General features: G+C 40.3%; 1 protein-coding gene across 6 annotated transcripts in view; it reads right to left on the bottom strand.

The window, feature by feature from the left end:
• EPB41L4A (erythrocyte membrane protein band 4.1 like 4A) overlaps positions 1-18,679 on the bottom strand; it is a 138,728-nt gene that overhangs the window by 9,640 nt on the left and 110,409 nt on the right. For 4 of the 6 annotated variants that reach the window (XM_042787991.1, XM_042787994.1, XM_042787992.1 and 1 more), the window contains 4 exons: positions 17,801-17,914; positions 15,828-15,875; positions 11,692-11,769; positions 4,352-4,471 (listed from right to left, as the gene is read on the bottom strand). In XM_042787991.1, the coding sequence (XP_042643925.1) occupies positions 4,352-4,471; positions 11,692-11,769; positions 15,828-15,875; positions 17,801-17,914 (360 nt within the window). Of the gene's footprint in view, positions 1-3,404; positions 3,482-4,351; positions 4,472-11,691; positions 11,770-15,827; positions 15,876-17,800; positions 17,915-18,679 lie in introns of all 6 variants that reach the window. The other 2 variants (XM_042787996.1, XM_042787993.1) reach the window with 2 other exon arrangements.

Here is an 18,679-nt window from a genome sequence, read left to right as displayed (position 1 = left end):
TAGGAATAATGTTCAGAGACATCTCTATTGCAGTCAATGTTTTACACTTGGTGTAAAGGCAGATTCTTTAGGGATGGTAATGATTTGGGGGTTTTTTTAGATGTTACAGTTGCCGAAGTGCTGGGAGGTATTAGTTTATCACTTTATAAATACCAGAGACAGACAGAAAGGTGAGAAGCAGCCTTAGATTTGTGATTTCCCAGTGGGACTAATATGAACTAATCCATAAACTTCTCAGGCTCCAGGGTGGCGATGGCTTTCCAGGCAGCATGATGCAGCCACCCCAAATGACTCCTGTCCCTGACAGACTGCTCTGCTGCCCGTTCCGACCACTCGGGTCCTCATGACAGCAACAGCTACGGCCACAAGTAGATTGTAGTCTGATTTGTCTCAGTGCTCTGAGTTTTTTGTGGCATTGTGTTTGTGTTTACTATAATGCATTTAATTTTCTCTGATTTTCACTTCTCCTACATCTCCTTCTCCCTGCATTTACTACTTCTTCACTCCTCCTTACATCCGTCCATGCTGGTTTTAACTCCCTGATGTAGTAGCTTGGATATGCAGTGGCATTTAACAGCCTTTTTCACCCCTCAGTTTTGAATTGATTTCTCCTTCCATGCAACCCCCCTCTCAAAATAGCAGCTGGAAACCCTGCATTCACCCTGGGGCTGGGAATATAGGCGTCCTCTTCTGAGGCTGAATAATCAGGCAGTGGGGAATGTGAAAGCTCCCTGAAAAGGCCAGCTTCTCCAGGGAGGCTTTGTAATGCTTACAAGCCCTAGTTTGCCTGAGGAAGCAAAGCCTCAGGGCTGCTCCCAAACCCAGGATCCCCACAAAGCTGAGTATTGTGCACACCACTGACCCATCTGATCAGCTCATGGCTTTTACTTATTCATGGAAATGCAATAGTTCAGGATGTGGCCTTAAGTCTTTTGTATCACCAAACATCATGTGAAGCCTCATCTACAATAATAAATATTGATTTGTGAGGCAGTGTGGAAGGAGACTGGTTAAATAAAAAGTCATCTTCGTTACTCCATTTTCTAGAAACTCTGCCTCTTGCTTTCTGCAGTCAACTCCAGGCATTTAATTCTGTGATCTCCGCCATTCTCCCTCCTTCCACCCCTGCAAATACACTAATAAGGAAGCCACTGCTGTAAAATACCAGTTTAGCAATATGGCGTCCCATGAAAAAAAAAAAAAAAAAAAAACCACATGAAAAAGGCTAAACACTATGATTCCTCAGAGCAAACTGCTTTTATGAATTCCCATCTTGACATTATCTATTTTCCATCTGTTTAAGAAGTGTTACCATACTGGGATAACCTCAAAGCATTCAAGTTTACTCCCCACAAAAGAATATCCAGAAATATGATACAGATAAAATATCTTAATGCAAGCATTTTCCTTCCAAAGCCTGTTTCTGCTTTCTGTGAAGGAAAATGAAGAAAAGCTTACAAAAATAAAGGTTTAGTTTAGATGAAAAGTAGGTACTGCATACAGTGCATAGGACACATATGTTTGTATAGTACCTAACAGCCCACAACAAAGAAATCCATCCAGTGTGTCTTTAAAGCCAGATCACAGTCCCTCTTTCACTTTGTTTTCATCTTTTACTGTGAAATGCTTTAGAACTAACAGTTTTGACACACAATGTATCCTCAGATTGTCTTAGTGCAGTATCTGAATCAATAGCTTCTGGACAATTTATACGCTAATCAGATTCTCTAATGCACAAGAAACCTATGGGAATTCCCAGTAAGTCATGAATCTCCAGGGGTTTTTTTGTTAATTTTTATTTTGTTTTCACAAGCTCTAACAACTCTACACATTAATAAAGGCTATGTTATTTTTCATGTCTGCATCTGCACCCTTATTAGTATTTCAGTTTGAGACACAAATGGTAAATTTAAATAGCCATGGAATTTTAATGGCCATTCTTAATTAAAAAAAGCCCTTTGGCTACACAGATGTTTTACATGAACTCTTGAAAATAAACCCTGTAGAACTAGAATTGGGAGTACTCTCCATTTGCTGATTCCTTTAGGAGAAAGAAAGGTCAAATTCTTGTCAAATATTTTTATTCCTGAGGCCAAGGAGACACCACCTCACCACCACCAATGATTAATAATACTCATTATCAAATGAAATGCACTGTGCCAGGCACAGTAACAAATATTTCAGCCATTACTCCACGCTTCCAAAGTGAACCTCAAGTTAAGCTGACTGTAATAGTAACTTAAAGTGAAACTTATCTGTACTACTAAAATGAAGTTTTTGTATCAACTGTTAAATGTGCAAATTTAAATGACCATATGACCAGATTTAAAAACAAAAACCATGCCCTACACCCTAGGGAATCACATTTCACTCCTCTCTGACCTGCATATAGTCACATAAGACAACAGCTGAGCCAAACCAAATTATATAAATGCTCCTATAACCTACTGCATGCTAACAGTTAAATTCCTTTTACTAAACTTTTTAAAAAGCATTTTGAATGGAATTCCCACTTTACTTCTTTAGTTCCTACTTGTGTATATTAAGAATCTCTGACATACTTGAGAGGTTTGGGCTTATTTTGTTGTTTTGGTTTTGCTTTTTTAAACTGAAGAGTGAGACAAAAAGGAGGAATTTATTCATCACTGACACAGCAGGGAAGAGAAATGAGAAGCCATCAAAAAACGTCAGAATTTCTTCGCTTCTTTGCTTCCTTTAGGACCTTTCCTTGTTAAGTAAAATGCTACACATTTATGAGTTTTGCTAATAGTAATTTAAATAAAATGTAACTCAGAATGTCACTGTGCTGGAAAATAAAAGCCATTTCATAAGTTAAGTTAGCCACAAGAGGGAGCCTGTGCTGTCCAAGCAATTAAATTTACTTGGCCTGTGGGGAAAAAAAAAAAAAGAGAAGTTGGCTATAAATTTAATCTAACCATTATTAAATGAGTACATTTCCTAGTTTACAGCACTTTCTGTATATAGTAAAAAAATGTAAATCAAACTTAATCAGCTATATTTTGTGGATTCCATACAAGTGATCTTTAATATTCCTGATTTTTAGTGATGTATCATTGTACAATTACACCTAATAATATTTGACATTTGTGCAGCTGAAAGTGAACAAGTCTGTACAAAGCCAGTTACAGCAGAAATGCCAACATTTGGAATTTTAATGGCAAATTCTATTTCTCATAAAAGAATGAAAACTGTACTCTATGAAACTGGAGACAGAAACGAGCAATTGAAAACCAAACTCAAGTGGATTTTAATACTGGAAACTTCAGTACACCTTACAGTTTCAATTGGTATGAATGAAATAATCATTTAAGGCACTATACAGTTTCTCTCAGAAAGTCTTAACATGAAATGTAAATTTAAGAAAAGACATTAACAGGAAATACCTGTGGAAGTGCATTACAGAGGTCACATGTTACACCATCAGCATCAGGGCTGGCGATTCATCCATGTTAGCCAGGCACTGAGGGTGGATATAGTTTCAAAGACTGCTCTCTTGCCTTCTCTTCCAGTGCCTCACAGCTGTTCTCCTGGCACTCTTTAGCACCCTGGATCCTGCCCTACCCTGCCCTGCCCTGCCCACTGGGCACGCTGATGCTGGTGCTTGCTTTGGATGGTTGCTTGGACAGCAAATTAGGCTGGACACAAACCTGACACAAAACAGTGTCTCCATACCCCCAAAACATGCTGTTAGAAGAAAAACAAAAATCAAAAGAAACCAGCATTTTCATTAGTTTGAAAAAAATAGTTTTAGAAGCTGACAACGTCACCATGTCAAAACAGGCTGTCAGCAGGAACAGCACAGCTCCATCATGGAAATCCTGACATCAGGATGCAATAAATCACTGACTGCTGCTTGCCAGTGGTAATTTGACATGGAAGCATCAGCAGCTGGTCTCATCTGGAACAACACCGTGGACATTATATGATTAAACAAGTGTGTGCATGCCTTTCACAAAAATGCTTGCACATATCATTCAAAATCTGAATGTTTTCACAGACCTGCTGCCCGGAAAAGAGGAATCGCTGTCCTCATTACAGAACTTATGCTCAGTGAGCCACAAAATCATCCAGGACTCCATCCAAGGTGACGGAGAGAGTTCCTGACCAGATCTGATACAAAGCCATTCCTGCATTATTTGTGCCTCAAACTTCAAATCGCTATACGAAGGGAGATTGACGACAAAAACAAATCTGCTAATGTGAGAATGTGCCACATGAAAGTCTCTGCTCCTCAGCAGTTGAGGGCCACCACACTGCAGATACTCCTCCTGCTTTTTACCATGCTACAGCAGCCTTAATTTTCATGTCAAAGAGGGCAAGGGTTACATACGATCGTGATCTGTGCCTGGATCGTCGGTAGTTTGGATCCGCCTGGTTTTTCTCCTTTTGTCTCCGTAGCACAGCTTCCCACTGAGGAGCTGAATCAACCATGTCATTCTCTTGCCGTAATCTGCAAAAGAAGTACCAGGAGTTTAGTCTGAGATCTCAGACGCAAAATGCTCTGAGAAGCAATGGGGTATTTTTTTCCCACAAAACCCCAGCTCCTGCAACACAGTACTTTAACTTTTCATCTTGCTAAATTTTAATTAATGTTTCCAAACTACATTAAAATGTAAGAACCTGTATCAAAGAAAACTCACTGATTTATTTAGAAACAGCACAAGCCAAAAATGAAACAACATAGGCCTTTAAGAACAGGCACACAACTTGAATTTGTCTTCCCAGCCCAAGTCAATGTTTTCATATTCCAGCACACCTTATCTACAGCAAGTGTAAGCACCACATCATGATACAAGGCACTATTACTGTAACTTTTTTAAATGCTTCATTGCACGTTGCAGCACACATCTTCCTAGGATCCAGGGAAAATGCCCCAGGCATGCTCTTGGTGAGTTCCTGAAGAAGCGGTCCCTTCACCCTGACCTGCAGCAAAGCCCAGGATGCATGCAGATCTCCCTGTCTGCCCCAGACACATTTAATCCTGTCACTGCACCTCTTCTGCACCATCCCCTGGGGCTGCAGCCCCTGTCTCTGGTTGTGTGCTTCTAAATGACATAATGTGTCTTTATTTCTTTTTTTTTTTTTTTTTAAAGCCGTAAGTCCATTGTGGGAACATAGCACACATTAAAGCAAATGTCAAAAATCTTATAAATTCACCATGTTTGTTAGCAGGCTGAAGTAACTCTACAATGACACAATCAGCCAGGCCAACCAGCATGCCATTGTTTGGCCATTCAAAGCTCTACAGATGCTTCACAGTTTTGAGGTCACAGATGTAAGTGGTGTGATGAAGTGCTAAGGTGGAACAAATGGATATGCTTAGTCACAGAGGTAAATTTAAAATTCAGCAGGTATTTAGAAACAACCCTGAAAAATATCACTCCAAGAGTGGGTCCTCTGATAGGATGGTACAACCGGCATAGTGAAGAAACCTGGGGAGCTTAACAAAAAATGGAAAGACTGGCAGATAGAACAAACAAACAAGCCAACAGAGATAAAGGGATTACAATGGAGACATGACTGATAGGAAATGCAAAGCATGCTGTTGCTGTTGCTCTCCACTACAGATGTACCTTTCTCCTTGAGTTTTGAATAGTATCAGGCTAAACTGGCTACACAGGCTGCTGCTTTTCCTTTAATCAGATCTTCTCTGGCATGTGTCATAAATTTTGAGCTGGATCCCCTGCTACTGTAAATGGCTACAACTCTACCAAATGGTACTGAGCATCTGGAGAAGACTGCAACATCAGGGTTTGATTTCCAAATCTTTTTAAACCTGTAATCTGGTGACAGGGATTAACATAAACTTCTAAATACTTAGCAGAAGAACTCACACAGCAACAAGTAATGAACTGTGATTTTCATCCCAACTAATTCAATTTGTGGAGACAGCAATCATCCCACATGGTATAAACACAATTAGTGGCGCCTCACATATGGCAGTCACTTGCACAAAAAGAAGACACACGTCTGCCAGACCAGTGCTGCTGCCATGGGTGGTGGGTCTGCCCGCTTGCTGGTACCTCACCCCATCTCTCCCAGACAGTAACTCCTAACAGGTCAAGTAGACAGCTGTGCCTTGAGGAGGCATTCGGATGTTTGCCATAAAATAACTGAGAGCTACTCATTCTTCTCAGGAAACCCACAGAACACAGAAGAGTGTAAGGTCTACACTCTGGCAGAGGGCACATGAGATCCTGCACCCCTGTGTCTGAAGCCACACTTCCACACTGATCACGAATGACCTCTCATTAAGGGAGTAAACCCATAATTTCTGCTCCAGTCCATTCTACTTATCTAGTAGATTCGCATCTACTGCTGCCTGGCAAGCACAGTCCTTAGCAATGCATTCACATTTCTACTCTGCCTCTTTTCTTCTACTTGTTGTAACACAAAGCAGTTGTTCATTACTGTTCTTTATCTCTTTAATTTGAGCAAAATACCAAAAATCTAAATACATAAAGTAGCATGGCAGTTATCGAAACAAGCCATGTCAGCACACCCAAAGTACTATTGTACCACAGCAGAACTTTGTAAGATGGAGATACAAAGAAATAAATCATTCATTTTGCAGCTGCAAAAAAAGGTACTGTGCTCACATTTAACAATGTAAAGGATGACCAAAGTAACACAATCTCTACATAAAATACACTATTTAGATGGAACAATCAAATTATCAAAATTCTGGGGCAAAATCTTTACCTCTTTGGCAACAGAGGTGACAAGCAAAAAAAAAATAATTAAGAAAGTGGAAAGAAATTTAACTCAAAACCTAAATTTCTATTTTAAAGATATTTTTGACAAAAAACTGCTGCCCTTGTACTCCAAGTCCATTATAACTTTCCTTTCATTATTTTCACTTTTTGATCCCACAAGGAAACAAGTTGATTTATGCCTTGTAGAAAAAAAACCTTTTTACTGGCATATGAAATAAATCCAGTTGAGATTAATAGTCATCACAACAACAAATTAGGCAGTTTGCAGGAAGATTTGATGGTAAAATGGAAAGTCATGAGACTATCACCACTCATCTGTTGACTGTGAGATATTTTTTCCCATTTCAGGTGATAGGATGGCAAGCTATGTTTATGCAACGGGAAATTCTCTTAACCAGCTCTTAAGATTTGATTCTTGGAATCTTATTCAAAATATTTGATTGCAAAGTTATCATTTAGGTACAATGTACAACAACGGGGGTTCGTTGATGGTATGAAGGTCAAAGGCAGCCTTGGCTGCAGTGGCCATGAGATGGTGCAATTCAGGACCCTGAGAGGAGAGAGGAAGGGAAAAATAAGATCACAACCTTGGACTTCAGAAGAACAGGCTCTGGCCTCTTCAAAGATCTCCTTGGAAAAGTCCAGTGGGTTAAGGTCCTGGAGGCAAAAGGCACCCAAGAAAGCTGGTAAATACGCAAGGATCACCTCCTCCAAGCTCAAGAAAAGACCATCCCAGTGAGTAGGAAGTCAGGAAAAAATGCGAAGAGTCCTGCGTGGAAAAACAAGGTGGTTCTGACAAAGCTCAAACACAAAAAGGAAGTATGGGGGAGGAATAGAGAGACATTACCCAAGCATGCAGGAATGCCAAAGAATGCCAAAGAAAGCCAAAGCCCAAATGGAATTTAATCCAGCCAGGAATGTTAAAAGCAACAAGAACTTCTATAAGTAGACAGGTGACCAAAGGAAGGCTAGGGCCTGCTGCTGAATGAGACAGGGGACCTGGTGACACAGGACATGGAAAAGGCTGAGGGACTGAATGACTTCTTCACCAATCTTTACTAGCATGACCAGCCTTCAGGGGTCCCAGAGACCAGGGGAAAAGGCTGGAGCAGGGAAGACGTACCCTTGGTGGAAGATGATCAGGTCAGACAAGTCTTAAGCAAACTGGGCATACATAAATCCATGGTCCAACAGGTGCAGGGGGAGCTGGCTGACATTGCAAGGCCTGTCTCAATGATCTCTGAAAGAACATGGTGATTGAAAGAAGTGCCTAAAAACTAGAGGAAAGAAAATGTCACTCAAGTCTTCAAGAAGGAGCACCTAGGGAACTACAGGTTGGTCAGCCTTGCCTCTAACTCCAAAAAGGTAATGGAGCTGCTAATTCTGGAAACCATTTCCAAGCACACGAAGGACAAGGAGACCAGGAGTAGTCACCATGGATTCACCAAGGTGAAATCACACTTTACCAACCTGAAAAACTTCTACAACAAAATGACTGGCTTGGTAGATGAGGAGAGTTTGTCTACCTGGACTTCAGGAAGGCTTTCGATGCTGTCTCTCCACAAGATCCTCATAGAGAAGCTGTTGAAGTATGGGTTGGATGAGCAGACAGTAAGGTGCATTTAAAACTGGCTGAACAGCCAGATCCAGAGGATGGTGATCAGAGGCACAAAGTCTGGCTGGAGGCTAATAACTACTGATGTACCCCAGGGATCAATCCTGGGTCCAGTCCTGTTTATCATCTTCATCATGATGGGGCAGAGTGCACCCTCAGCAAGTTTGCACATGGCACCAAACTGGGAGGAGTGGCTGATACACCAGACAGTTGTGTTGCCATCCAGAGAGATGACAACACGCAGGAGAAATGGGCCAACAGGTATCCCATGCAGTTCAACAAGGGAAGGTACAAACTCCTGCACCTGGGGAGGAACAACCCTAGTCACCAGTACATGCCAGGAGATGCCCACCTGAAAAGTGGCTTTGCAGAAAAGGCCATGAGGATCCTGGTGGACACCAAGTTGAACATGAGCCAGCAACGTGCTCTCATAGCAAAGAAGGGCAATGGTGTCCGGGACTACATTAGGAGGAGTGTTGCCAGCAGGTCAGAGGAGGTGATTCTTCCCCTCTTCTCAGCACTGGGAAGGCCACACCTGGAGTACTGTGTCCAGTTCTGGGATCCTCAGTACAAGACAGACATGGGCATATTGAAGAGAGTCCAGCAAAGGGCAACTGAGACGATGAAGGGACTGGAGCACCCCTCCTGTGAGGAAAGGCTGTGAGAGCTGGCACTGCTCAGCCCAGAGAAGGCTCAGGGGATATCTTATCAATGGATACACATGCCTGAGGGACAGTGCAGAGAGGATGGAGCCACGTTCTTTTCAGTGGTGCCCAGCACCACCGAACAGGACCAGAGGCAATGGACACACGCTGAAACACAGGAGGTTCCCTCTGAAGATCAGGAAACGCTTCTTCCCTGTGACAGTGACCAAGCACTGGCAGAGGTTGCCCAGGGAGGTGGTGGAGTCTCCATTCTCAGAGATATGCAAAAGCCATTTGGGAACGGTCTTGGGCAACTGGCTCTAGGTAGCCCCACTTGAGCAGGGGGGTTGAACCAGATGACCTCCAGAGGACACAGCCAACCTCAACCATTCAGATATTCTGTGATTCTAATCAGATGGATATTCTAAGTGTAGTGAGATAGGCAGAAGACTATGCTCCAGTACACACTGTCTACAAGTTTAAAATATTTTTATTGACACAAGAAATTTTGACCACAGCATTAAAAAAAGCAAATACATTTCTTCTGTGATTGAAATATGCTCATCATAGGTTCTTCCTCAATTTCATAAGAACATCTGCTAAGGATAAAACATTAATATGATGGAGTGAAACCTCAAAGACTGATTGAGATCATGTAAAGAGTTTCTCCCTAACCTTCTTCCAATTGTTGTTCCAGAAGTTCTCACCTGCATTTCTGTTTTTCTCTGATATTTGTTTTCAGCTGATAAATAGTTCACAGTGATCTCTTCTCATGTGAACAATATATTCTACTCTTCCATGATCAGACGCAGACTCTTTTGGGATAATGTGAGTATTCAGTCATTTTATTCCAGTAAAACAATAAGTTTGTGTCTGCTTGTGCTAGGATGCCATTATCGTACTGAGAAATAAATTAGTATTAATCTGTGCAACAGGTAAAACTTGAGTAACAGCAGTTGCAAGCCTGATTATATTGCCCCACTTAACCTTCTAAGGGCTGGCTCACCTCTGCTAACAGGAAAGCTATTCAGTGCATGTGCACTTTCATCTTATTATATTCCTGTTGTGGCTGCTAAGAAAATGCAGAGATTCATTATGACTGCTGATTTTCCTGCACCTGATGACAAGGAACAAGTCTCAGAACTCCAGCCCATTTAGTACTTGTTTACTTTAACACTAATAATGGCTTTTTATCTGGTCTGATTTCAAGTGATCACCTAAGAGTAAGAGATACTAAAACATTAATGTTTTTGATGTATCTTACATTTCTGAAAGTGTGAAAAATATAAATACAATCCATACAATTTTTTTTTCTTTTTAATTTTAAGCACTTTCCCATGAGGTAAGGAAGGGTTGGTAAAGGCCCTTTTATTCTTCAGAAAATTATAAGCAGTACTTAATCCTTTTTAGAATTCAGTGTCTATATTGCAAGAAGCTCTTAAAAACCTTCTTGTGGTCAGTTTCTAATTTCCTTCACTTGCTTGTAGAGCCCCCTGAACAAGTTTCACAGAAGAAAAAAACCTGGCAAGACTATTCTAAGAGAAAGGGATACCACATACCATTTAGCTACTGATCACTGAAACTATACTCAGCATTTAATTCAAACTTCAGAGCTCACCTGGAAAACAAACCTTCCACGCATACTAGATTGCTGTTAGCTTAGTATCTCACAAGACTGGGATCTAATTTAAGTACAGTCCAAAGAAATCTCATGGCATGGCTCAGACATGCATCATACCAGCCCATTTGAATGTCACAATGATTTTTAGCATCTCTTTAACTACTGCAAGTCATGCTTAAAATAATATTATAATGCACACTTATGCAGCACTATCTAGCATATAATTATTTCTAAGAGCTTCCAAATACCTGAAAATCACTTATCACTCGTGTTACTGCATGTGAGACAACAAGAAACTATGGCAGCTTGTACAGACAGCTTCTTAGAAGATTTGCCTTAAACAATTCATTTTTTTTTTGTCCAGTGACGTTTCTCTTATGCTCTGTTTATGCAATATGAAGAAATTCTATGTGATTTTTAAAAATACATTTTCATAAATAACTCTCAAATGCTGTTATCTCAAGTGCAACATATAAGTTGCGTTTTCAAATGAAGTTTTTTGCTACAATAAATCAGTTGTTAAGCTTTTTCATATCAACAAGAAAAATAGAATATAGAAAACAAAACTCACTAGCATCATTTGATATTAACTACTGTTGTCCTATAATAGCTGATTACACTACAATAAATCAGTACAACAATAGTTTCAGATCCATTAAAATATTTTTACTGTTCTCCTCAGAAGCTTACATTCTGCTAAAATTCTGCACTTGAAATCTTTGAGGTATTAAGTACCTGCTTTGATTATCTTGTCATCACCATTATCCACTTTATTTGCATTAATATTGCAAGTCTTTTGTAAATGTGCCACATATTTGATTTTACTGTTCATTAATGAGTTCTTCCCAAGCAACAGGAGGGTATGCATTCATTGCATACACCTATGATGTACATGCGTTTGGCAATTATCTCCCTTCTTACTCAAAAAAGGACCTTAAGCTGCCTCAGGAGCACTGTATAAACATGTTAATGTTTTATATGTATACATGATTTCTTCTTACTAGGTCTATCTCAGAAAAGTCCATATCCATTCTTTTGTTTCATGTTTCTATGTCTAAAATATTTAAAGGTCACCTGTTTCTCTTCTTCCGATGCTCTCTGTTGGAATTTTCTGATTCACTGCCACTGCTGGTGTTACAGCGAGAACGTGATCTGGAGAGGAGAAAAGCAACATCTCAAGATGAATTGATCTACTAACATCAAAAGTACTGAAGTTCTAAACAAGGAATGAACAACACTGCAAAGATGTTACCAGGAAAATCAGAATTAAAAGACTCTAGAGGGCTTGTCTACACCTGAAAGTCATACTACCTTTTTCTCATTAACTGATTGGGAGTAACTGCTTTGAAAATTGTGCACCCAGACTGCAGTGTCACGTAAGTGCTATTTTCCTTTTGAATCATTGCACTGCATTTTTGTTAATTTTATCTTATCCCTCGGCATTATTTGTGTATACACCACAGTGAAATGTTTCTTTGAGGTATGAAATGTTTAATTTTTAAACTGTATGCATTCTGGCTCTTTCCTTCTTGCATACTGTGGGACACCCAAGAGAAACAATACAGTAATTCTGGTTCTGGAGGCAAAACAAAATGCTCATCAGATCTGTCTTTTTCTCTTCAACTCAACTTCCATCTGGCTTCTAGTAAGATCACATAATTTTTCAAGTCTCAGGCAGTATGGAAGAAATACCACTAACACTGATTCTGCTGATCTTTATAAATAGAGAAAGGCTGAAGTGCACACATTGGCAGATATTTGTATCAGCATTACTTCAGGATAACCCGATGCACAGCGACAAAGATGGTGAGTCATGTGAGGAAAAAGATATAAAGCAATTACGTCTGTATCATCTCTAATTGCAAAGCTTCAAATGGTAAGGTGACATCTATGGTTTTGATTATTTATTACTGAAAAAGACTGGTGGAACAGGCTGATGCTGAACATCGTGAAGAAAATGGGCATACGCCTACCTAGAGGCAAACTTCTCTCAGTAGACAGGAGTGCCTGGCAACTACTATCTGAGATCCTTAAACCCTTGATTGTCACTGATCAACATTTTAGAGCAGACAGACCAGCTGTCAGGGCTCTGGTCCTAGAAATCAGGGCTCTGTTACTGTACCAATGGGCTAGGTCCTAAAAAATGGGACTCTCATCAAAACCTGGTTTGGAGCATTCTTCAGTGGACGATGGTCTCTGAACGCCTCCAAAGAAAAACATGCTTCTCTGCGACACTGACGGCCCAGCTGATTAATGGGAAAAGCTGACCAATATTAACATGAGCTGGGCTAGAAGGATTTAGAATATCAAGAGTTAGAATCAGTGATGGTTTTGCTGTAATGGAAAACAGAAATCTTCAGCTGAGGTCTCTGGGCATGAAACAGAAGACATAAGGAAATAACTCCTGATGCTGCTGGTAAACACACATACTTTCTTGTGCCTCCTGGTACTCCTTTTGCTCCTTGATTAGCCACTTTCATAAGAGCACAGATTTGTTAAACTACACCTCAGACAAGCTGAAGAGTGAATGCAGTTCATTAGGTGTAGGTAACAGACAAGGGGAAACATTTCATGACAAAGTTGGAGGCTACTCACAAGCACCAGCTCATCGCAAGTTCTAACAGTTTAGGGAGAAGAGTCCAAACAGGATGAGAAGATGAGAGAGACTTCCTAGGGAACAGAATAGCTGCAGCATAGGCCACCCCCGAGTGTTGTATCTGGTCAGGGGCACATCACTCTAATCTATGCCTCTGAAATTAGGACACTGTTGTAGATGTCCTTCTGACACAGCTGACAGTCTTATGAATTTACTCATAATACCAGTGAATTATGGTTGGTTTTATCAAATTGCTGTGTCATTAAATGAGTCAGTCTAAGGAATCTGGTCCCCCAACTCTCCTAAAGCAGGAAATCATTAATTCAAATAGCTTTCTTTCAAACAGAAAAGTTTTAGAGTAACAGGAGAATAAAGCCTAGGAAAATCAGTTCAACCCAGCTTGTCTGAAGTGAATAGGTTTGGAAAAGTGAAATTTCCCCAGAGGAGAAGCAGAAACTTCATTCCATCCCCAGATTTCATGGATCATAACTTAAAGCTGAGAGGCTCGGGATAGCCAGCTTCCCAGGTGAAAATACATATTTCCAAGTGAAGCTCTAAGTGGGGATAAGAAAGACATATGTTACTACAGAAAAACGTAACCCTGAAGGAAGAATAAAGATTAAAAGATGGTGGTATCCAAATGACTGGCTTGAGAACATTCAGAGAGTTCAGAGCAGTAAGTGCCCTAGAATTGCAGCAGGCCTTACATGCCCAAAAGAATACCTTTGTTTCCCCAAAATCTTAACAGATGTTTAATAAATATTCCCCTAATCTTGAATCTCAACATTCTCATTCTCACCCAAGCACCACTGTTCTTTCATGCTTCCAGGTCATCAGAGTGACTCTGTTCTACATTTCTCAGCACTTCAAATATTTCCTTGCTCTGATTTAAGCAATTTATCCCATAAGGTACTAAGGCAGCAAAAATCACATCCTGGCAGAAGTGTGAGATAAAACATCCTATTTACTCAAATTTAAGATAAGCCTCCCTCCAGCTTTTCAGGAATGGAAATCTGATCCACCTTTTGGATACTGCACATCACATTACTATGTGTTGCCTGTCAGGAAGCACTTGCAGGGAAACAGAAGAGCTGCTGAGTTGTCAGCTGACTGGCACTTGTTCATGCTGGCTGTCAGAATATTATCTTTCACTGAATATTAAACATCAGCTTCTACTGAACTGAATAGAACACCAAAAATGGGAACAAAGTTGGTTTCCTAAGTCAGGTACATGAATATGTGACATCATCCTGATCTCTGACAATTACAAAGCATTCTTTTTTCTCCCGTTTTCTTGATCATGCAATATATTTCATATTTTGCACGTGGTATACCTACATGGTCTGAAACAAGGAGCAAGAAACAAGGCATAGTTAGTTTGGCAAGAACAAATACAGCCCACGAGGGGCTTTTGGGGGTGGGCTGCAGGTTTTAGTATTTCAGAGAAACAGTTGACAGAGAAGGCTCGTATTCTGGTGCAGTCCTTTTCTGATTAAAATGACAGGAGATAGCCAAACTGTGAGGAAGTGGAGAATATCTATTCCCATATACAATAACAAACCTGTACATTTGTAATGTAATACACCAGGCACAGCCTTTGCGAAGAGGTCCCTTCTGAACACTGGGGGTTTCCACCTGAGATGCCTAACTAAATCCTCTCAGTTTTATGTGCTGGACATCTACCACAGGACTATTATTGGCAGCTTGTAATGGTAATATCCTTCAAAAAAACAGCCTGTTATCTTATAATAGATGCAAAGTATGTGAGCACTTTCCCTGACTTCCTGTGATTGTCCCAGAGATGTTTGTATCTCTGCCAGAGCTCCTTTCCCATGCTGCAGCAGTGGATCAGATCCTGTGAGTGCCTTCTCTCCTCTGCAAGCTTCAAGAGACTCTGACATTGAAATGCACTGCACTGTCTCCTTTTTCCAGCAGCCAGGGCAGGAGCACAGGAGTGAGGAGAAGCACAGCACAGAGTCATGACAGGCAGATGTGGCACTAGAGAACTCCAGATGCAAAGATCTGTAAAAAGCCGAAGTTGTTGAAGGGCACTCCCGAATTCACACCAGCATTTTATTTGGAAATGTGACAACTAGTCAAGACTGCTCAGAAAAAAAAAAAAAAAAAAAGCAAAAAAGTCAGCAAAACAATGCGCAAGACAGTGAGGAGATCATAAGATGTTCATATGCCTCTGCACCTATCTTCTGCAGGACAATTAATCTCAAATGTCAGTACACTTGCTTTCAAAACAGATTACTTAAAGTAGACTAGGAGGCTGGAGAACTCAAACCAAAATCTGCAGATACAAAATCCAACAGCTAAAACTTCTGGTATTGACTTTCAAGTTGCAGACAAGCCTTTAGTGAGCTTCCACAAACTGCTTCTAGCATACTACAGTAACAATATGCAAGGCAGCTTGTAGGAATCTGTGCTGTGATGGGGTGTTTTACCAAAAGTACAATAGGAAAGAAAAAATTAAATGGGTGGAACACAACAAGCCTTTTAAACGTTTAACAAGATAGGGGAGAAGGAAAGAAGGGAGGGGATACAGGGAACTAAAATATGATCAGTACCTTCACTATCATTTCATGGCTACTATAAATAACATATTTACCTTCTCCTTTGCTTTAAATCTGAATCTTCGCCACTGTTTTGATTTTTCCTGTGACATTAAGGAAGTTTTACTGAAATACCATCAGGTCACTTAACACAAATACACAAAAACTCCCAGCTTTTTTTTAAAAAAACAAACAAAAAACAAACAAAAAACAAACAAACAACACAAAAAAAAACCCCAACAAACCAACAACAAACCTTTCTTTTAATTTTTTTTTTTTTTTTTTTTCAGCATGATTTAAGGCAGACAAAAAAGGGCATGTGCTTGTTTTAAACTTTTCAGGACACCTCTGCGGTAAACTGCAAAGGCACAATCCCATTCAAACTCTCATTGCAAATCCCTGACTTGCAAGGTTAAGCACAGTATGCTGGTCTTTAGTTTCCTATTGTTTCCAGCATAGCAAAGCCTGATGTTTTCCTCTTAATTCCAGTAAAGACTGCACAAACAACATGGCTATTGTTATTAAACAGCTGAAAAAGGAAAATGCATGAATAAAACCAAGATTCAGGAAGACATAATTAGGTTAGAAATCTGACTACTATTGTCAGTCTCCACAGTCTCACATATGAGATAAGACTTTTAAAAACATTTTGTTGGTGTGGTGGCCCAAGAGAAAACTTGCTATTGGCATGACTACCTGTCCACTGAGTAGATCAGCCAAATGCAAATCCCAGATGATAAACAGTTTGCATCTCAAAAAACTCCCTACTGCATAGTGCAAAAACACTTGTTTTCTTGGTACAAGACAGTTTTGCACTGCACATCTCTATTCCCTTTGTTTTACAAAGCCCAACAAGTCCTTCTGACAACTAAGCTAGGAACGAAACATAAAATGCATTCAGGAAACACAGTGCTATTAACACTTATGAGGGCTCTATCCAACAGAGTAAATCAACGTAACTATTGACTTAGAGAGAGCTACACTGATTTACTTTCACTCAAGCATGAAGTCACTAAGAATACACCATGGGTGAGTTTCTTCACTCCTTATCTAGACAGCTAATGACAGATAAAATGTCTGGAGCAGCTCAGAACCTTGACTCCACATCATATAAAAGCTCCACACCAATCTAGATTTCCTCATAGATATAGCTGCATCGTCAGACCCCTTTGCAAACCCTGGCTTTGAAAGCCCAACAGCTAATCGCTTCAGAGATGTCAGAAGATGTAACTCCCAGGTGCTGACTCGTAAGGCAGTCCTAGAAGACTGCAGTGAATACGGCACAGCAGCTATGCCTGTCTATACTTTACAACAGATCACAGCACCTCAGTATCCCAGTGATGAAAGCAGCTTCACAGCACGACAAATCATCCCAGGTACCATGTAGTCTCTCAAAACTGTATCACTTCAGAACTGTCTCTGTAATTTTCATTTCAGACACTCCAGGACACACAGCACAGCATCTCCATCCATTTAATTTTACTTCTCTAGGTTACTCAATTCAGCACGTACCCATTAAAAACACATTAAGTATCTTATAGTTGTATTTTTGCCAGCATCATCTCTAATATAAAGTATTTCACACACGGGACTGTTGCAGACAGCTTTATGGTTCATTCCTTTAAACTTTGTTGTGCTTAAAGCAAAGAAATGTACTTAAAACAAAATACTTTTCTGTAGTAGAAGCTCACTGTCAAGCAAGCAACATCTATCAATACTTTCCTTCACCTGGGAAAAACAGTTGCAGCAACCGAAAGGATTTTGCACATGCCAATAATGCAATTTCTCATAGTTTTAGTGTAACTTTCTCAGTACCCATAACAGCACACAAGCAAAAAGCATGACAAAAGCTTCCAAAAGCATATCTAGTATTCTTGTTCAGGCTTTCTTTGGATAACAACTGGCCCCTAGAATACCCCTTTTCCCAGGACCCAGCTGTGTCTCCAAGAGCTTTTACTAAGGCAGAGCATGCAGGACCTCAAGCTTGCTATTGTGAGAAGCTAACAGTAATTAACCCCAGGGCTCTTACCTCCTCCGAACTGGCTGACCAGACTCATTCTCGCTGCCACCTGATGGGTTCCGTCGCCGAGAGTAAGGAAACTTTGGTGATTTATTGCGGTCACTGGGAGAATTATACAGCCCACTAGGGTTAAAAAGGAAGAGCAAACAGTTGGCTTTAAAACCTCCAGGACAGTTAGGCCAGCTGACTGAGATTCAGCCTATAAAAGCTGGCAAGGCTCACACACACACTTAAATACATATTCAGCTATACATGTATGTGTGTGTGTATGCTATGTAAATAATGGTACTGCTTTCCAGCAATAAATATTTTACGTTGAACCTTGAAAATGCAGGAAAGAGATCTCCTAGCATTGCCACACCAACAGCTCTAAGCTTACAAAATGTAGAGCCAAGTGTATACATATTCTTTTAGCATAATAAAATTTCTGTGCTTTAGTATGAGTCATCCAACCCAGAGCTAGGCATTCAAATGCACTTCTATTCTTTATGTTTTTCATAGATATAAGTATTAAGACTGTTCCTGTCACAACACACGTCTTCATCACAGAGCTAATGCTCGGGACCGTGAAATAATTTTAGCTCCAGTTCTCTGCTGTTCATCCATGCAACCCCCTGCCAATGGTGCGGAGGTATTTCAAACTTCAGGTTAGGTACTTAAACCTGGGTGGGACTCAGGGGGTTGGGTTGTTACTGAATTAGATGTAGACTATCAAATGTCTGTATAGATTATCCTGTGATACCTTCCTACAGAAGTGTAAAGGTATCTTCCAACAGTCTAACAGAGCCTGCGATAGAGTACATATCACTCTACGAGTACATATCACTCTACGGTGGTCTACTGATGTCCCATGACTTTTTGGAGGATGGATGCTAAACTCAACCACAC

This window comes from Tyto alba, unplaced genomic scaffold, assembly GCF_018691265.1.
Source record: "Tyto alba isolate M040663 unplaced genomic scaffold, T.alba_DEE_v4.0 Super-Scaffold_13, whole genome shotgun sequence".
Lineage (NCBI taxonomy): Eukaryota > Metazoa > Chordata > Aves > Strigiformes > Tytonidae > Tyto > Tyto alba.
The sequence above is the reverse complement of the archived record's forward strand: the minus strand, read 5'-3'. Positions and strand labels throughout refer to the sequence as shown.